Source organism: Urocampus carinirostris, chromosome 7 (genome assembly GCF_059441175.1).
Source record: "Urocampus carinirostris isolate Australia breed hairy pipefish chromosome 7, RoL_Ucar_1.0, whole genome shotgun sequence".
In the NCBI taxonomy this organism is placed as follows: domain Eukaryota; kingdom Metazoa; phylum Chordata; class Actinopteri; order Syngnathiformes; family Syngnathidae; genus Urocampus; species Urocampus carinirostris.
Genome location: NC_142355.1, coordinates 9,376,402 through 9,397,680, shown reverse-complemented (window position 1 = coordinate 9,397,680; position 21,279 = coordinate 9,376,402). Strand labels below are relative to the sequence as shown.

The window sequence follows — 21,279 nt, the reverse complement described above, 5'->3', positions numbered from 1 at the left end:
ATTTAATGAACAACGGTGGGGGGAAAAAACACATTGGCTGTTAGTGATCTAGAACACATCGACTTAAAAAAAATGTGACGCGACATGTTTCCACGGATCTTGACTTTCAAAGTACGCCATTCACACGCACACAACCTTAGGCTGGTGTTCCCCATTTAACTCTTACCATATAAGCAAACAGCATTTGGTTTAAAAGGAGAGCGTGGGGGGGAGCTGAGGGAGTTTGTGGTGGTGGAGCCTGTAGACGCCGACGTGAGGTAAGTTAAACCTAACTCGGATGGAGGGCAATCACTTACATGCAAATTGATTATGTTTATTTGATTTCAACAGGATTGCACGTTCAACATTTTAGAGGAGAGGGAGTGAGGTATCAGTATTGTTCAGTTTTTTTTTTACTTTGTGAGTATGTGGTTGATAGACAGTAGGGAATTTTTTACATCAATTATAAGGGAATGGTATCATCGATCAATATCAATACTTTTACATGGAAATGACGTGATCCTTGAATAATTGAACCCTCCCCTTTGAGTTAATTTTATTTAAATAGGAACACAGATCAAAGGTTTTAGGCAGTTAAAATGTTTCATTTTTTATCATATAACTACAATTCAAACCTTAACAGTATAAAAAATTGATATAAATATTTCTATTAAAACTGTTTCAGAACAAAAGTCAATAGAGTCAAGCCAAATTAAAGCAACAATTTAATGAAAATACAAATATGACAACATGAATTTCCCTTTGGGGATGAATAAAGTATCTATCTATCTATCTATCTATCTATCTATCTATCTATCTATCTATCTATCTATCTATCTATCTATCTATCTATCTATGACAACTATAATTCCTTCTAAAAAAGGGGAAAAAACGTGCAAACAGTGTAAACAATACAATCTAAAAACCTTTAACAGGGTAAATATATATATATACTTCTAGTATAACAACTGTTAGAGAGCAAAAGTCAAAAAACAAGTCATGTAACGAACTAGCCCTTTTGGCTCTTTTACCACAGAGACAAAGGATTTAAAGATTTTTGTTCAGGAACAGTAGCATGTAATTCATTGCTCTCTGTAAGGTAAACTGTTTTTGCGTGTTTACGTAAATATTCCACAGTAGCGGACTACTTTACCACACAATTGTCACCAGCGAGTCTATTTGTCATATTTAACTTCTAATAAGGGTGTGCGTGAAGATTTGGCCTCCTCTAATGCCTGGCAGGCAGGATACAGCAGCAGGCCAGGTAGGGACAGGTGCCAAATGTGTTCCTATCAGTTTTACAAACAGGCATAGACTTAGAGAGTAGCTGAGGGGGCTTGGTGAGAGAAAGAAGGGCATGTACAGTAGAAGCAGTTCTTTGAGGAAATTGGTGGCGTGGAGATGTATAGATCCTAGGACAATAGTATTGATTCGATCCAAGTACTTGCTTAGTATCGATAAAGTCAATGTTTGTATCAATCCACCCACCCATAATTGACCCGCTGCTCTGAAGGCTAAAAGGATTATCACATGTGAAGTTTAAACAGTATCTTGGGTTTCCTTCTTGCCTCCCATATTCCAAAATTTTGCATGAAAGACTTGAATTGTCAGCTGAATGTGTTTTTTCCTTTTTTTATGGTTGTACAAATGTGCCAAACAATAAAGCATGGGCGGTCCTTGGAATTTTGGTATTGGTCCGATTTAAGTATATAAAGGATAGAATCAATCCAACATTTTTGCTTGAAAATGTCATTATCATTGAAAAATTGAACCTCCTCTTGTGTTAATTTATTATAATTGTGATAAACACAAAACACATAAAATAACTACGTTGCAAACTTTAAAAAGGTAAAAGATATTTCAAATACAAGTCTTCGATCAAAAGTCAAAGTTAAACCAAAACAACAGCAATTTATTTTGAAAATAAAGCAGTGCAAATAAAGTGTTAAGTCAATTGGATCTAATTTCAAAGTTATAATGTATGTCTAGCCTCCAGAACCACTAACAACATTATAACAGTGCTAGATCAATTGGGAAGACAGTATCATCCCAATACAATAATATTGATCATACCCAAGTACTTGCTTGATATCAATAATATTGGCATTTGTCCACCCCTGCGAATAATGCGATTGGCTGGCACCAATCCAGAACGTTACCAGCTTCTTGTCTGGAAACAGCAGGAAAAGATCCCAATGCACCTAAGAGCCTGATTAGGAAACTGGAGTGTCATGCCCAATTTCGTTGTCACAATATGGTTACCCATTTTGTAACAATAACAATAAAGGTATATTCTATTCTATTGTGTTATATTCTATTCTATCCCATTCAACTAGTATGGAAAACAAACAAACTTTGAGTAAAATCAATTGCTCTGTGTATTCATCTTTCTCCACAAGAACAAAAAGTCATTGTTGATCAAATATAAAGTAACAGTAGATGAATCTGATTGTTATCTGACTCACCACAGACACTTAAACCACCACCATGAGTACCGACGCAGAAATGGCCATGTACGGCAAAGCTGCCATCTACCTCCGTAAACCAGAGAAGGAGAGAATCGAGGCGCAGAGTAGACCGTTCGATGCCAAGTCGGCTTGCTACGTGACTGACACCAAGGAGCTTTACTTGAAGGCAACAATCCTCAAGAGAGATGGTGGCAAAGTCACCGTCAAAGTTCTGGACACTGAGGAGGTGAGAATTCTCTTTTCCAGTCATAAAGGATATTCTATGGTATTAAGCCCTTTCACCATACACTGTAGCGATTTGACGCACATTGGACGTTATTTCGGTCAAAATTTTCACCCCTATGATGCCTGGTTCACTAAAGAAACCAATTTCATTCTGTGCTTTCACTCACAGTGTAATCAAAGAACACAAACGCAGTCACAACTCTAAAATATATAAAGAAAAAGCTGAGGATGTTTGTATTTTTTTCTCGGTTACATTCAGACATTTGATGTGTCTGTACTTCTTATAAATACGCTGTTCAAATACGTTTTTATTGACAAAAGCTAAGTGTACGTAGCAATGTACTGTGAGCATGGATGAGGAAATAAAACCTTCAGTGAAGGTTCTGCATGAAACGTGTTTCCTTTAAAGTTCCGCGCCAGTGGCATGTGATTGGCACTCACTGTGTGTCTGGTGTCTTCTTCTAGGAGAAGACAGTTAAAGAAGATGACGTCTGTCCAATGAATCCTCCCAAGTTCGACAAAATTGAGGACATGGCCATGATGACCCATCTCAATGAGGCATCCGTATTGTATAACCTCAAAGAGCGTTATGCAGCATGGATGATTTACGTAAGTTGGTGTGACCAATGATGCGTAGTTCAACCTAAATAAATGCAATTATTTTTTTACACATCATATCTCTACCAGACCTACTCTGGGTTGTTCTGTGCCACGGTCAACCCCTACAAGTGGCTACCAGTGTACGATTCTGAAGTTGTGTCAGCTTACAGAGGCAAGAAGCGTATGGAGGCTCCACCCCACATCTTCTCCGTCTCTGACAACGCATATCAATTTATGCTTACTGGTATATAAAAACACGACTCTGTTTGAATATGTTTGTTTCGTTATTCATGATTGGTGTCATGGTTCTTTCAACAGACAGGGAGAACCAGTCTGTCTTGATTACGTGAGTATTATTTTATTCGTAAAGGAAGAACAGTTAGTAACCGATTTCCCCAAGTTTTTTTTGTAATCCCCAGTGGAGAATCTGGTGCTGGAAAGACTGTGAACACCAAGCGTGTCATTCAGTATTTTGCCACCATCTCAGTTGGTGGAGACAAGAAAAAGGAACAAGGGAAGTACCAGGTATGTTCATTTGGAGGTGAAAGTATTTTATGGAGAAGGTACGTTGAATTTACTGTCTAATGTTTATTCTAAATGCAATTGTAGGGCTCACTTGAGGATCAGATTATTGCTGCCAATCCTCTTTTGGAAGCCTACGGTAATGCCAAAACTGTGAGGAATGACAACTCATCTCGTTTTGTAAGTATATCTCTATTAGAAGAAAATACAAATATTTACTTACAGAATATGTGAAATAAAAATGCCGTGTGTGTGAGAACAGGGTAAATTCATTCGGATTCATTTCGGCACGTCTGGCAAACTGTCTAGTGCTGATATTGAGACATGTAAGTGCACATCTCACGAATTAAAATGAAAAGACTGTAAGAGAAAATCATAGGAGACTGATTCAATAAAAACAATTGCAGATTTGCTGGAAAAATCAAGAGTGACTTTCCAGCTTCCCGATGAGAGAGGCTATCACATCTTCTACCAGATGATGACCAACCACAAACCAGAGCTGATTGGTAGGAATTCATAAAGTCATATACAACTGAATGGAAAAGATAACACTTTTTTTCTTTATAGAAATGTCACTCATCACAACCAACCCATATGACTTCCCAATGTGCAGTCAGGGACAAATCACTGTGGCCAGCATTGATGACAAACTCGAGCTGGAAGCCACTGATGTGAGGGATTACTTTTCAAGTGTCTTAATCCTGTCGATCATCACCTTGCAACATCTTGTCACACATTACAATTATCTCACCCTTTCCACAACTGACTTATTTGTATACAGAACGCCATTGATATTCTAGGCTTCACTAACGAGGAGAAGATGAGCATCTACAAAATGACTGGTGCTGTCCTTCACCACGGTAACATGAAGTTCAAGCAAAAGCAGCGTGAGGAGCAGGCAGAGCCTGATGGCAATGAAGGTATGTGGTGAGGTGGTATTGACACAAGGCTGTTGAAAAAATACAACTGATATATATGCAAAACTTTTCAGATGCTGATAAAGTTGCCTACTTGTTGGGTTTGAACTCAGCTGACATGCTGAAAGCTCTGTGCTATCCCAGAGTCAAAGTCGGGAATGAGTTCGTCACCAAAGGGCAGACTGTACCACAGGTAACATTTTTGAAAACAATCATAATTGTCACGGTAACTTAAGGAACATTATTTTTATTTTAATCTAGGTCTTTTGTGACAAAATTCTTCACATTTGCAATAGAATGTATAGTCATTGCTCATGTATGGTTCAAGTCCAGAGAAAAGGGAAAACATAGGATATTTAGAGCAGAAGTCAACCTAAGGAATTTGGTTAAAATATATTCTATGAGACGCAAAATATCCAAACACGTTTTTGATGATCAAGGAAACTGCCATTTTGTTACTTTTTGTCCATTTCGACCAATTGTGTCTCTGTTTCAAAGAGCAACTGAACCATAATTGGCCATTAGAAGAGCCCTGAGACACGTTGATGTGACTCCAGCTTTAACAAGCTTGATACGTCCAAAAAATGTTAAAAATCAGTTCCAGGCCTCCCAAGTTATTGGAATAAGAAAAGAAACACATGGAAAAGTCAGGCTCAGAAAAGATAGAATAAACAAAAATAACATGTTGTGAAGCATAATATCCTAATTGAACTTGTAGGATGTAGAAGACGTAGGTCGGGGGTTGTGAGCCACCAGCTGGGTTTGTAATTTATATTTTAGAGTGGTCCTCAACAGTAGTGACCTTCACAAAGCTGGGGGTCATAAGGACAATAACAAATGCATTGGGAAAAAAATAATATTTGAGTTTATTTTGTCTTTGTGAGCGTGCATGAAATTTCATGAATTTAATGGTTGAATTCTGAGTAAGGAAATGTAGCAATTGACTGGAAAATTGCTGACAGCACAAGATAAGGATGTCTCTTTCACTCCCTGGCTTTAATCTGTCAAAGGCAGGGGATGAGTAATGAGGTTGGGAGGGACAGAAACAAATACATCTTTTGAAAACTAAAAAAAAAGGTATTGTAAATTACTTGCATTTGTGTGTGTTTTTAGGTGCTCAACTCAGTGACAGCACTTGCCAAGTCTATCTATGAGAGGATGTTCTTGTGGATGGTCATCCGTATCAATCAGATGTTGGATACCAAACAGCCAAGGCAGTTCTTCATTGGTGTCTTGGATATTGCTGGCTTTGAAATCTTTGATGTAAGCATCATTAGTGTGGAAAGGCCAACCCACTTTTACATTTCAACAAGTGAATGTTCAAATTGTCTTCACCCAGTACAACAGTATGGAGCAGCTCTGTATCAACTTTACTAATGAGAAGTTGCAACAGTTCTTCAACCATCACATGTTTGTCTTGGAACAAGAAGAATACAAGAAGGAGGGAATTATTTGGGAGTTCATTGACTTTGGCATGGATCTGGCTGCCTGCATCGAGCTGATTGAAAAGGTATGCATTTAAACCAAAGGCAGATTTGATTATTGACATGAGCTAAAGTAACCCACCTGACTTATGCTCCTTTTCAAAGCCAATGGGTATCTTCTCCATCCTTGAAGAGGAGTGCATGTTCCCTAAGGCCACCGACACATCTTTCAAGAACAAGCTATACGATCAGCATCTGGGCAAATGCAAAGCGTTTGAGAAGCCTAAGCCTGCAAAGGGCAAGGCTGAGGCCCACTTCTCCCTGGTACATTATGCCGGCACGGTAGATTACAACATCACTGGTTGGCTGGACAAGAACAAGGACCCACTGAATGAGTCTGTAGTGCAACTCTACCAAAAGTCTCCAGTCAAACTCTTGGCTTTCCTCTATCCGCCCACTGCTAATGAGGGTATGCTAATAAACAGATGTGAAATGTTTTAGTATGTCGAACTGTTGCTAAATACATCCCTCAAATTGGTGAGTAGAAGCTGGTGGAAAAAAGGGAGGTAAGAAGAAGGGTGGTTCCATGCAGACTGTATCTTCACAGTTTAGGGTAAGTTGTAGTTTTCAAAAAGGTAATGTTCTTCATCTCACATTATAATTGATTAACATTACATTAACATTTGCTCTTGTTAACCCTCAGGAGAACTTGGGCAAACTGATGACCAACTTGAGGAGTACCCATCCTCATTTTGTGCGTTGCCTGATCCCGAATGAGTCAAAGACTCCAGGTATTGTATGCTGAAACTACTATTCGTAGAAATCTATGAAAAGGCCCTCTATTGGCCCGTTCTTGACCTTGTTTCAAAGTATCAGTCAACTGACTCACGATATATTTTTGTACTTTCTGAAACCAAAATTTAGAAGTAAGATGACTGCCAAAATAGTTTTTTTTACAGTTTGAAGGAGAAATGATTGATTGGGTTGAACTTTGAAGTTCTTTATTTTTTCAGTGGAGTGGGAGTTACGTATCATAAATATTATTGCTGTTCATTCAACCTTTCTGTCAGGAATTGGACATAACATAAAACCCTGGCTGATTTCAAGTTGTTGTGTTTCATCGATAAAATAACTATCCAGGCATATTGTGATGTACCACTTTCGATAGGCCTGATGGAGAACTTCCTGGTCATCCACCAGCTTAGGTGCAACGGTGTGCTTGAGGGTATTAGAATCTGCAGAAAAGGTTTCCCTAGCAGAATCCTGTATGGTGACTTCAAGCAGAGGTATCATTTGCACTACTGTTTTATGAGCATTGAGCAATATACATCCCATAAAGATCAGAGAAAATGTCTTTTTTTTTATAATAAGGTACAAGGTGCTGAATGCTAGCGTGATCCCTGAGGGCCAGTTCATCGACAACAAGAAGGCTGCTGAGAAGCTCCTTGGCTCAATTGATATTGACCATGACCAATACAGATTTGGTCACACCAAGGTTACAATTGGATAAGACTATTAGTCATCAATTTATGTGTTTTATTTTTAATTGCATACCAATTTGGGATATTTTTCTTCCATTTTGCTCAGGTGTTTTTCAAAGCAGGTCTTCTGGGTACTCTTGAGGAAATGCGAGATGAGAAGCTGGCTGCTCTTGTCACCATGACTCAGGCCCTCTGCCGTGGTTACCTCATGCGTAAAGAGTTTGTGAAGATGATGGAGAGGAGGCACGTTATTATTTGCAAAAACACACTCTAAATTGGTCAAAAAAGGTGCTCTGTGAATAATTAAAAATCTCCATTACAGGGAGGCCATCTTTACTATCCAATACAATGTGCGGTCTTTCATGAATGTCAAACATTGGCCTTGGATGAAGGTTTACTACAAGATTAAGCCTCTGCTGAAGAGTGCTGAAACAGAGAAAGAGCTGGCCCAGATGAAGGAAAACTATGAAAAGATGAGTACGGATTTGGCCGCTGCTCTTGCTAAGAAAAAAGAACTTGAGGAGAAGATGGTGTCACTTCTCCAGGAAAAGAATGATCTTCAGCTGCAAGTTGCATCGGTGAGTGAAGAACAGCGGATGGACGTTGAATTATTTTATAGTGTGTTTACGTGTATGCAATGTGAAATAGGAATCAGAGAATCTGTCTGATGCTGAGGAAAGATGTGAAGGTCTAATCAAGAGCAAGATCCAACTGGAAGCCAAACTCAAGGAAACCACTGAGAGGCTGGAGGACGAGGAGGAAATTAATGCTGAGCTTACCGCAAAGAAGAGAAAACTTGAGGATGAATGCTCAGAGCTCAAAAAGGATATTGATGATTTGGAGCTTACGTTGGCCAAGGTGGAGAAAGAGAAACATGCTACTGAAAACAAGGTTGGCTAACATCATGTATGGCACACGAATCTGAACATCTCACCATTTTGACTGCAATGATTAAACTTCTGTGTTTTTGATTCAGGTGAAGAACTTGACTGAGGAAATGGCTTCTCAAGATGAAACAATTGCAAAGCTGACGAAGGAAAAGAAAGCCCTACAGGAAGCTCATCAGCAGACTCTGGATGACCTGCAGGCTGAGGAAGATAAAGTCAACACCCTTACCAAGGCCAAGACCAAGCTTGAGCAGCAAGTGGATGATGTATGCAAATTAATTAATATAGAAAGAAAGCCACGTGACATGAATGTTATCACATCTAAATTAAATTACTCTACAGCTGGAAGGTTCTTTGGAACAAGAGAAAAAGCTCCGAATGGACCTGGAAAGGGCCAAGAGAAAACTTGAGGGTGACCTGAAACTGGCTCAAGAATCCATCATGGACCTTGAGAATGACAAACAGCAGTCTGATGAGAAAATTAAAAAGTAAACATTGTTTTATTAAATGAAAAAGCTGTCAAACTCATCTTAGCTTAGGGGCCACATGGTAGGAAAATCATTCTCTCGGGTGCTGTACTAGTAAATAAACTGGAGAGCAAGAGGTCTTTTTGGAGGCTCACAATTAAATTCAGGGATGTAAAATTTGATTATAAAACGATTAGTGAGCGTATTTTTTCATAATTGTTTCCCTTTACTATTAATCCATATTTAGAAGCTTTTATCAACAGTGGATTTGTAAAAAAAGGGAATAAAAAAGGATAACGACAATTGAATTGATTTCCCTTACAATTTATTTAACTCAGGAAAAAACATGTGGAGGGAAATCTGACAAAAAAAAAGCATCCAAACACTAATTCAAATAATTGATTTATTTACTTAAAAATCTTTCTGGTGTTTATTTTTTATGAAAATGTTTACCTGAATATGGGAACTTTGCTGTTAGGATTCTTATCTAAAGCTTTTTTAAACATCTGCAAAGGCACACAGGTGGTTATTTTTTAATTATTATTATTTTTTTTTTCAATTTTGTGTACAACCTTTAAAAGAGTGTCCATGGCTTTCAGTTTAGGGAAATAACATGGGGAATGAGTTTACTCAATTTTCTCTGATTAATCGTAGTCAGCAAATACAGCTGCAGTGGGTGCTTTACAAATGGCCCCTGGCTTTCGCGACACCCAGTGGACGTATTTAAAAGTGTAGGTCATTCTGGCTCATTTTTCTTTGTGCCTATCTGAGCATTGTTGTAATGTGGCGGGTGAGTTTGACACGTATGTATATGACAATAACAATGAACTGAATCAAGATGTTACTTCCCATGTGTCATTTTTACAGGAAGGACTTTGAAATAAGCCAGCTTCTTAGCAAAATAGAGGATGAGCAGTCAATGGGTGCCCAGCTCCAGAAGAAAATCAAGGAACTTCAGGTCAAATAGCCTCAATACTTGAACATTTTGTGAAGTATTCAATCCCTATTTGGTTCTAAATCTAAGGAATCACTTCAAGTAACAATAAAATGTCCTCATAGGCCCGCATTGAGGAACTGGAGGAGGAAATTGAGGCAGAGCGTGCCGCACGCGCCAAAGTTGAAAAGCAGAGGGCCGATCTCTCCAGGGAACTTGAAGAGATCAGTGAGAGGCTTGAGGAAGCCGGGGGCGCCACTGCTGCTCAGATCGAGATGAACAAAAAGCGCGAGGCAGAGTTCCAGAAACTGCGACGTGATCTCGAAGAGTCAACCTTGCAGCATGAAGCCACTGCTGCCGCTCTGCGCAAAAAGCAGGCGGACAGTGTGGCTGAGCTTGGCGAGCAGATTGATAACCTCCAGCGTGTCAAGCAGAAGCTTGAGAAGGAAAAAAGCGAATACAAGATGGAGATTGATGATCTCTCCAGCAACATGGAGGCTGTCGCTAAAGCAAAGGTGAAGACGTCATATACTTTACCTTATCAGCAAACATCATGCTGGCCAGTACATGTTGCTCTCTTTTACCTTCGTGTGTACATTTTACCATCGGAAACTGTATTTAAAGGAGGGCCTAATTAGTTCTCATGTGAAATGTTAGGGTGAAATGTTCTATTTGATTGGGGCTCTGCAACAGGCGGCTCTGGTGCTCTTTAGCGCTCCCAAGTGGCTCCCTGGCGCTTCTTCATAAGTGTTTGGTAGTGGAATAGTATATGGTTCCTGATGGTTGTCTTCCTTATAAGGCTCATTTTAGATTGCAGCTCCAATTTTTTGGGACAAATATTGCTCTTTAACTATTTGGGGTTACATTAGATGAATAGGTTTCGCTTTAAAATGAACTCTCGTTTGTTGATCACAATATGTTCCTTACTATAACCTTTTATTTCATAGACTGGCTGTTCATGTGAAATACAGAACATGTCATCTTCATTTGAGTGTAGATCTAGCTCAGTCCTTTTCCATGTCCAATATTTGTGTCATGTCCTATGCCGAAAACTAGCATATTTGACAGTGAAAAGCAACGTTGCCTTCTCTGTTCTCAAAAGCACAATATCCGTTTTAGAAGTTGTATGCCAGTGCCACTTATGTTTGATTATCCTTTCTAAAATTGCATATTTCGTTTTACTGCAATTATACTCCAGAGCGACCTACAAAAATTGTCCTTACAATGCAACATGTACAGTATGAACATGAAAATTTAAAAATGAAACTGATCCTTTCCAAATTAATAGGGAAATCTTGAGAAAATGTGCCGTACTCTTGAGGACCAAGTTAGTGAGCTGAAGACCAAGAACGATGAGAACGTCCGTCAGCTCAATGACCTGGGTGCACAGAAAGCCCGTCTTCTGACAGAAAATGGTACGCATGTCAAAGGTCAACAGTAGCGACACATGAAATATACACCGTTACTACCTGCTGTTTTTCAAACAAGGTGAATTTGGACGCCAAATTGAGGAAAAGGAAGCTCTTGTTTCGCAGCTGACCAGAGGTAAACAAGCCTTTACACAGCAGGTTGAGGAACTGAAGAGACAGATTGAAGAGGAGGTCAAGGTAAGTAAAGTCACCCTTATTTTCTTACGATGGTTAAAAATGTGCGAATTAAAACAATTCTGGTTCACCAGGCAAAGAATGCTCTCGCCCATGCGGTGCAATCTGCCCGCCATGATTGTGATCTGCTCAGAGAGCAATTTGAGGAGGAGCAGGAGGCCAAAGCTGAGCTGCAGCGTGGAATGTCCAAGGCCAACTCTGAGGTGGCTCAGTGGAGAACTAAGTATGAAACTGATGCCATCCAGCGCACTGAGGAGCTCGAGGAGGCCAAGTGAGTAGGATTTCATATTAAATCACTTTCATGATTTCTTGGGGTGGCTCACAGAAGAAAAAAAAATCATTTCAAAACAGGAAAAAGTTGGCACAGCGCCTCCAAGAGGCTGAGGAACAAATTGAGGCTGTGAATTCCAAGTGTGCCTCCCTGGAGAAGACCAAGCAGAGACTCCAGAGTGAAGTGGAAGACCTCATGATTGATGTGGAGAGGGCCAATGGGCTTGCTGCCAACCTTGACAAAAAGCAAAGGAACTTTGACAAGGTTCACCTGTGAAGCACTCCCCGGAAATGAAACACGATAACTAAACATCTATTGCTCTTGTTCTTTGCTGTGTATATTCTCAAACTAGGTGTTGGCAGAGTGGAAGCAGAAGTATGAAGAAGGCCAGTCAGAACTTGAGGGAGCTCAGAAGGAAGCTCGTTCTCTTGGTACTGAGTTGTTCAAGATGAAGAACTCTTATGAAGAAGCCTTGGATCAACTCGAGACCATGAAGCGAGAAAATAAGAACCTACAGCGTGAGTTATTTTCTTACTTCTTACTTTGGTCGCAAGACATCCCTGGTTGAACTCCTGGACAAATACTTTTTTAAGTCATTAAAGCTTGACTTTTGTCACAGCGTCCATCATTTGACAAATGAAATGATAATCTGCATTTAGCGCTTTTCAAGTCAATGACTTCCCAAAGCGCTTTACAATGTGCTCCACATTTCTCAATAGCAGCCTTGCAGCCATGTAAGGCGCTAACCTGCTTATTGGGGGTATTAGGGGTTCAGTGTCTTACCCAAGGACACTTCGACATGTAACACAGACGAGCCGGGATTCGAACTGGGATCCCTTGATCTCAAGACGAGCGCTCTACCTCCTGAGCTACTGCCGCTACTGGGGCTGTTTCTTTTCACTCATGGCTTGTATTGTTCTTGCTTAGGGTGAAAAGGATCCTGTGTTTAACTACCAGAAGAGCCTTTCACCAAGTCATTATGTTTCTTAAGATATACCTCCTGCTGATCTAGGATAAAGTTCTAATTTGTTGTCTGTAGCTTATTGGTATAGCGGAATATTTCTCATTTTGGCTAATTTTGGGTTTGAGAGGTCCTACGTAAAACTTGTGGATGAACCCCTTTATCAATTGAATAGCGTGCTTTATCTCCAGTATCATTGCAAAATTAAAATAGCACATGTTTTAAGATATAAATTTGATCCAGAAATATGATTCTCCTTTAGGTTAACCATATTTTTAGCTCCAGAACCAATCCATTTGGCAAATGTTAGAATAAGACTATTCCGATAGTTTCCTGATTGAACTGGTTCCCGTCTTTTCACCTTTAAATGCAACAATCAATGAGATGATAGCTTGTTATTGCTAGCCAGCAATATACTGCTGAGTATTAACTTGTGTCTTTACAGAGGAGATTTCTGATCTGACTGAACAAATCGGAGAGACTGGAAAGAGTATCCACGAACTCGAGAAAGCAAAGAAACAAGTAGAGACAGAGAAATCTGAAATCCAGACAGCGCTTGAAGAGGCTGAGGTGAGTTCAATGAATGCAAAATGAGCAAATCTAAAATGTCGGTTCAACTTACCATGTTTAATTATCGCTTGTTTAGGGAACTCTTGAACACGAAGAGTCTAAGATCCTGCGTGTCCAGTTGGAGCTCAACCAGATCAAAGGAGAAGTGGACAGGAAGCTGGCAGAGAAAGATGAAGAGATGGAGCAGATTAAGAGAAACAGCCAAAGAGTGATTGATTCCATGCAGAGTACTTTGGATTCTGAAGTCAGGAGTAGGAACGATGCCCTGAGAATTAAAAAGAAGATGGAGGGAGACCTGAACGAGATGGAAGTTCAGCTGAGCCACGCCAATCGCCAGGCTGCTGAGTCTCAGAAACAGCTGAGAATTGTGCAGACGCAGCTGAAGGTATGGTAATGTAAAGAGAAACGACCTGTGCTGTTAGCATCAGTTAACTTGATACCTGGATTTTCACCAGGATGCACAACTGCACCTGGACGATGCCATCCGAGCACAGGATGACCTCAAAGAGCAAGCTGCTATGGTGGACCGCAGGAACGGCCTCATGGTAGCTGAAATCGAGGAACTTCGGGCTGCCTTGGAACAAACCGAGAGAGGCCGTAAAGTTGCTGAGCAAGAATTGGTGGATGCCAGCGAACGTGTTGGGCTCCTGCACTCTCAGGTAAATAATATGAATATGATTATCTAACAAATTTGTCAAATGCTTCCTTGAATAATTATTATCTTCATGTCTCAGAATACAAGCCTTATGAACACGAAGAAAAAGCTTGAGGCTGACCTTGTCCAGATCCAGAGTGAAGTTGATGACACAGTTCAGGAAGCCAGGAATGCAGAAGACAAAGCCAAGAAAGCTATCACTGATGTAAGGTTTCTCTATTACAATCTTGTGATTTAAGTAATTGAGGAGACATTGGAAATACCCGAGAGACAATATCTCTCAGCTTGTCCAGGAAAGGATCTTGTTGGAAGAGCTCGTCTAGGACTTGCCTGCGAAACACGCCCCATGCAATTCGACCATAGATAAATAGGAGAATAGGAGCTATCAAATATTTTGGTATATAGTAATACTTGACAAATACAGAGGATGAAATGACGATACATTTTACTTTATAATTAGACCAACTGGTTTAGTAGTGCTCAATAATGAAGTTAAAGCTGGGACCTTGCTTTAATTGACTTTAGAGAACATGGAGCTTTTGGACAAACGGCAAAATATAAGCCTTATAATACCAAATTATTAGATTTGTTTATAAGCATCCATATTTATCAATTGCACTCATTATAGACAGTGCTAGTATTACCTTGGAAACAAATTACCTTGTTGCTGCTTTCAAGTTCTGTTAAACTGCTACTGTACATAAATGAAGTTGACTTACGCTCTGATGCCACCGGGGAAGAACTTAAACATAAGAGTGTTAGGATCTCTTTTCACTCTAGATATAAGTTTAATAAATCATGTTGGGCCATACTGAATTATTTTGTACTTCAGCGTTACAGTGACCGAAGAGTTGCTGCGACTGTCTTCCCAATTGTAAAACTGTATGCTAAATAAGTGGGTAATATATTAAGGTATTTTCATGATCGTATACAAATTTTAAGCTTTGGATATCAGTCAAGTAATATCATGACATTTTGAAATGATCAAAAAATGTTAAAAAAAAATGCAGGAAAACTTACATGGCCGTGCATTTCACACCTAGGCCTTCAGTAGTGCTACGTCTGAATCATTCCAAACTATTGTATGGCTATAAAACATTTAATGCGGCTTTGCCACATGAAAAATGCATCAATCAAACCCTACACTATTATTTAATCATTTAACAATATAGACACGTTATTCTCACCAAAATCCCCTTTGTCTGTGCATACAATCCATGTGCCTGTCCACTGAAATAGACGAATGTTAGTTACTCGGCTGGTCACCGGAGCGAAGCAACAGTATTAAGCAATAGCCTGTTCATTTTGCAAATATAATATTTAGCAACATTGGACAAATTCTCACATCACACTAGTGTATCCCGAGTACACATGTTGCAAAAGAATGAAAATGAGTAATATCTAATTCACAGTAAATGGAATAAATTCCCCTCTAGGCTGCAATGATGGCTGAGGAGCTGAAGAAGGAACAGGATACAAGCGCTCATCTGGAGAGGATGAAGAAAAACCTGGAGGTTGCGGTCAAGGACCTGCAGCACCGCCTGGATGAGGCTGAGAACCTCGCCATGAAGGGTGGCAAGAAGCAGCTTCAGAAGCTTGAAACAAGGGTGAGATGCGCTTGATATTGAAGAATTTTATACATTTGACTATAAAGGATTTTATACGATTGAATACAAGTTACATTTATTCAGTTTAATGCTGTAGTTATTTACTGACTGTGCCTTTATTCAATGAGCAGTGAAAGTTCAGGGCACCCTGGTAGGGAATATTGTTAACAGGAATGGCGGGAACGGGACATAAGGCTGATAAAATAATCAGCACATCCAGACGCAGAAAGGCCCTGATGACGGAGGACAGCAGGCATTGTTTTGAAAAACACTCTCCGTTATTTTGAGAAACCACAGACATCGGGACGCTCGTCTCTGAGATTGTGAAGCTCACGTTGGGCTTCATTGACACGCCCATGGGAGGAACCGGCACACCATCTTGCAGAAAGACAGGGGCCGAGAGGAGAAGATAGATAGATAGATAGATAGATAGATAGATAGATAGATAGATAGATAGATAGATAGATAGATAGATAGATAGATAGATAGATAGATAGATAGATAGATAGATAGATAGATAGATAGATAGATAGATAGATAGATAGATAGATAGATAGATAGATAGATAGATAGATAGATAGATAGATAGATAGAAGAGTAACACATCATCAAGTTAGTTATTTTTTATTAATAGCGGGTTTCGTACATGTTACAGAGAAAAGTAATTGTGTTCCAGGAACAGGTTGTCTTGTTACGTTAGTCCCAACACTGCTTGTAACAGGTTATTTTATAATTCCCCCTACTCCATTTCAACATGATTCCAGGTGCGGGAGCTTGAGACAGAGCTCGAGTCCGAGCAGAGGCGTGGGGCCGACACTATCAAGGGTGTCCGGAAATATGAGAGGCGGGTGAAGGAACTCACTTATCAGGTAACTAAATGTCATATAGCATGCTTTTGTTGAGGAAAATCATCTCGAATTATATTTGTTTTCAAACTTGCAAACTCTATCTTCCTCTTGCAGACTGAAGAAGACAAGAAAAATGTCATGAGGCTGCAGGATCTCGTTGACAAATTGCAGCTCAAAGTGAAGGCATACAAGAGGCAAGCAGAGGAAGCGGTAAGGATGTATGAGAAAATATTAGCTATGTTCATTATATGTACCAGGGGACACACTGCATACAGCCCATAAATGCTCAATGAAAATGGTAAAATATGACAATATTAACAAGTAATGCTAAAAAAATCGTCCCCAATGACCCTTGGACTTTATATTTTTAAAACAAGTATTTTTATTTATTAAAACATATATATAATGCAGTGCAAAACACTTTTGCATTTTGAGTTTTTTTTATTTGATGTCAATAAAATACCCCCATATTTGCACCGCTTAACCTCAGTCAAGTCATGTTTATTTTTAGAACCCTTTATTACAAGGAGTCTCAAAGGGCTGCACAGACCACAGATTATTGCAAACTACAGACTATTATTACACCATCCCCTGATCTAAATCCTACATGAGGGCAAGGAAAAACTCAAAACCTCAAAATGAGGTAAATGAAGAAACCTTGGGAAGGGACCGCACAAGAGGTAATCCCTACTCCAGGATGACCAGGCTGCAACGCATGTTGCAATAACAAATACAGTAATACAGATTTTGTCAATGTGAAATATAGGTGATTCATAAGCTATATAATCGAAGTGTGTTTTAAGGGTCGATTTAATCGGTTCTACCGGGGTTGCAGGTTGAATCTCAGTGGGCTGAGCATTCCATAAATCGTGTCATCAACCTGGGCTCCGGTTGCAGGGGTGCTGGAGCCCATCCCAGCACTCTTTGGGCAGTGGGCAGGGAGCATCCTGAAGTGGTTCAGTTACAGGGCACACAGGGACAGACAACCATTCACATACTCACTTATACCTAGGGTCAATCTTGAGTCACCATTGACCATGCATTTGGTGTGTGGGAGGAAACCGGAGTGCCCGGAGGTAACCCACACAGGCATGGGGAGAACATGCAAATCCCGCACAGGGAGGCCAGTAGCTGGATGTGAACCCGTGACCTCAGAACTGTCGGGCTGACGTTCCAACCACTCATCCACCATGTCATCTTTAATAAATAATTTGGATATTCCATTGACAAATAAACCTGAAGAGGCGAGTTTGATCCATTAAACTCATCTCACCCTCAAGGAGCACCACATTCCTTTAGTGATAATTTGATCAGGAAAATGGATGCAGCTACAACTGGCCCTTAGGCCACATGTTTGAGACCACTTTTTCAGCTCAACGCGGCCTGTGACTCTAAGTTTGCCCACGCCTATTCTATACTGTTTGTAAGAACGCTGGCAATTCATTTGTACTGTCATTGTGCTTCTCTTTCCAGGAGGAGCAGGCCAATGTTCATCTGTCTAAGTGCAGGAAGATCCAACATGAGCTGGAAGAGGCTGAAGAGCGTGCTGACATCGCAGAGTCTCAAGTCAACAAAATGAGAGCCAAAACCAGGGACTCTGGCAAGGTACAGTAAATACATTTCAGTAATGAAAAAAATATGCAGCATACCAGTCAACCTCAGCCAATTGCTCCCTTTATGAATGATAAAGCAATAATACATAGAATAGAATAAATCAGGAACAGTATTCTTGGAGCTGGGGTATACTTTTTAAGAAATGTTGTGGCACACCGGCTATCGAAAATTCTTAAAATTGAATTCCCAGCACCAGTATCCTTTTTTTATTTCAAAGCTTAAACTATGATGTGCTCTAAATTGACAGTATGAGGTTTTTCTTAACATTTTCGGTCCTCGTGGCTCCGCACTTAATAAGGGTTTTTTTTTTGGTTCATAATTATACTATAAATTTGGATTTTGCTGTATTCTTAACCTGATTTTCAAGTTTTACCATATTTTTCTTGTTTTTTTTCTTGGAAAATAACAAGATTAATATTTAAAATGTGCAAAAAGTATCTGCCACAAAGTTGTAAAGTTAATTTTTTTTGTAAAAATAAGTATTGAATCAGCAGATTGACATGCATTTTTTTTACTTTATTTTTAATTTTTATTTTTCAGTGTAATATTAAACGGATTCATAAAAAATAAGCTATTAAATATACTGTACTACCTCATGAGAAGATAATTATATCCCTGTCAACCTCAGCCAATTGATCCCCGTATTAATGAATACAAATCCCCTTATTAGGCGATAATACATAGCATAGCATAGCATAGCATAGCATAGCATAGCATAGCATAGCATAGCATAGCATAGCATAGCATAGCATAGCATAGCATAGCATAGCATACCAAGCATAGAATAGAATCAGCCACAGTATTTTTTGAGCTACAGCATACATTTTTTTATTAAGAAATCTTGAAGCACATCATCTATCACAATTTATAAAATGTAATTCCCAACACCAGTTTCCTTTTTGTTTTTAAAATCTTAAACAATGATGTCCCCTAATTTGCTTTTCATTTTAAATAATACATTTGATTTAAGTTGGGCTTTTGCTTTTTTTCTAACCTGTTTTTCAAGTTTTAATATATTTTTTTCTTGTCTTTGGAGAAAATTAACAAGAATAATACTAAAAATGCGCAACATTTCTGCCAGTGGAACAAAACTAATTTCTTTACGAAGTTCAATTTTTTTTTGTAAAAATAAGAACTGAAATCAGCAAACTAACGTACAAAATTTTGACTTTAAAATGCTTTATTTTTTGCAGTGTAATCGTGAACAGCTGCAACAGATAAAATAAGCTATTAAATATACTGTGCTACCTCATGAGCAGATAATTACATACCTGTCTAATTAGCCATTGGCTCCCCTTAATGATTGCAATTCCCCTTATTAAACGATAACAAACCTTACAAACACAGCATGGCACCTCTTTACTCACAGCAAGACAGACTTTGTAGAATAAAAACAAAGGTATTGCGTGAAAAAAAATATGAACGAAATAAACAATTATTTTAACATCATTCTTAGTTCTTATTCCGCTTGAGGTATATTTAATGTTGCTTTTTATACGTTGCAGAAAACCCCAAAATAAATGCTTAATCGAGGTTAACATTTGCTCGTGTGCCACAACAATATCAGCTATTTACAATGACGTTGTTGTCTGTCAAGACGTTCCGGATTAGAGCCGAAATTGGCAAAACGAGATTGCTCTGACATGATTTGAAATGATCAAAAATTTACAAAATAAGGGGAAACTATTTACATTGACAAGTGTGATGCAGCTTTGATTGTATAGGTATCCGCAAAATTTAACGATATTCTATTTTCTTGCAGGCAAAGGAAGCTGCCGAATAAGCTTGAATTCCCAGTGGCTTGTTTCAACTCATATAATATGATGTGAAATACACCACATTAAAGCTCTTTTGAAAAAAAAACAAAAATCACTGGTATTTCTTTCCTGTCGGACAATGTATTTGTATGAACATTACACGGCCTCATTTTAAAATTCCATACACTGTAGGAGATCAGAAAAAGTGGAGGTTTGCATCTATTTCTCATAAGAATAACATTCCCAGGATTAACATAACACAATTAATATAGTTGTGGGATCTAAACCTGTATTACTTTGGTCAATCAGCCTACATGTGAAATAAAAAAAGAGATAAGTCTGAGTTCGGATCGGAGTGAGACTTATTTTGCTTCTTGCAAGAAGGACACTGGCCGAATATATGTTGGTCACCGTTTGTTCCGCCTTTTTATGCAGTTACAATTGTGAGAGTGCAAAGCAAGATAACACTATAAAATCAACCATTAAAGACAGCTGGATCATGAGTTTAAACACAATGAACAATGGTGATCTTTTCACTGCGTGTGAAACAGGATTAGCTTCAAAGGAAACCAGCTTTTCTCAAACAATTTCATCAGGATATATCTATTTGAGAACAACCCATGTCATTTAAACCCAAGCACAGATGGACAGATGCTGTTTCGCTATCTTAAGGAAACTTAATGAAAAAATCAATCATTGAAGATAGGAAGATACGTTTGGGACATTGGGTTTTGTTAGCAGAAGTGCAGTGAGACCATACATTGTTCTTATGGGTTCAATATAAGATGACATATTTCATGCCAGTAATATGTTGTGTTGGTTCTCTCTCGTCTATAGAGTCTAGACAGAACTTTACTAATCGTGTTTGATGCTTATGAGTCGTTTTTTTTTTCTTTCTCTGAAGGCAGCCATTTTGCTACTTGCTGTTCACTGAAAATATAACAAAACAAGGGATCAGGTTACTAATGATTACGGTTGACCTCTTTGCTGAGGCAGAGCTACTTTTACGTTTTGATCACTGCGGCTTACTTTTCTGTTTTTTCCCCTTTTTTGAATAATTTCCCCCCACTTTTTAAATCTTATATTTCTTCTCGAAAGGCTTGGCTAAAAAATAAGAGGAAACATTGCAGTTTTGTCATTTCGAGTTTCCGCAGTCTGTGTTCTTCCTTGTGGTTTCTAGCACCCGTTTTCAGTTGCACTGCTCATTATAAATGTCCCTTCTAAAAATGATACCCTTTAAAGGTGGGGTGCCTTGTTTGGGTTGTCCTAAAAAGGTACAAGTAGAATATATTATCCATTAGATATGTTAACAATGGTCAGAACAATTCAAAGAGCCTTTCTTATTTTTTTATTTCCACAGCACCTATCTGCTTTTATTTTACTTTTAGCTATTGTTTCCCAGCCATGTAATTACTGTGAGTGTAGCTAGAAAATGCTGATATTAAGAAAACAACTCTTTCATGTACAGTCCAAACGCCAACCCCTAAG

The 21,279-nt window shown here is 39.0% G+C and overlaps 1 protein-coding gene across 1 annotated transcript; it reads left to right on the top strand.

Annotated features, from left to right (window-relative positions):
* Positions 1-218: 218 nt before the first annotated feature.
* Positions 219-19,903, top strand: LOC148362267 (myosin heavy chain, fast skeletal muscle-like). The gene is made up of 41 exons (XM_088339675.1): positions 219-257; positions 331-367; positions 2,450-2,673; positions 3,138-3,281; positions 3,360-3,516; positions 3,591-3,618; positions 3,692-3,797; positions 3,882-3,974; positions 4,057-4,120; positions 4,202-4,300; positions 4,362-4,465; positions 4,576-4,714; positions 4,786-4,904; positions 5,825-5,974; positions 6,051-6,221; positions 6,301-6,604; positions 6,681-6,748; positions 6,839-6,926; positions 7,304-7,421; positions 7,507-7,630; positions 7,723-7,859; positions 7,939-8,194; positions 8,265-8,507; positions 8,593-8,769; positions 8,846-8,991; positions 9,838-9,928; positions 10,030-10,419; positions 11,193-11,319; positions 11,393-11,511; positions 11,583-11,779; positions 11,860-12,043; positions 12,132-12,297; positions 13,186-13,310; positions 13,387-13,695; positions 13,766-13,969; positions 14,045-14,170; positions 15,402-15,572; positions 16,337-16,441; positions 16,535-16,630; positions 17,894-18,025; positions 19,797-19,903. The coding sequence occupies exons 3-41, from the start codon at positions 2,467-2,469 to the stop codon at positions 19,815-19,817; spliced, it is 5,805 nt and encodes a 1,934-aa protein (XP_088195801.1). The 5' UTR covers positions 219-257; positions 331-367; positions 2,450-2,466; the 3' UTR covers positions 19,818-19,903.
* Positions 19,904-21,279: the final 1,376 nt, after the last annotated feature.

Coding starts and splice junctions, on each gene's coding strand:
- LOC148362267 (XM_088339675.1), top strand. CDS start 2,467: ATGAGTACCGACGCAGAAATGGCCATGTACGGCAAAGCTGCCATCTAC. Junction 4,121..4,201: donor TAGTGCTGATATTGAGACAT/GTAAGTGCACAT, acceptor AAACAATTGCAG/ATTTGCTGGAAAAATCAAGA. Junction 8,195..8,264: donor TTCAGCTGCAAGTTGCATCG/GTGAGTGAAGAA, acceptor AATGTGAAATAG/GAATCAGAGAATCTGTCTGA.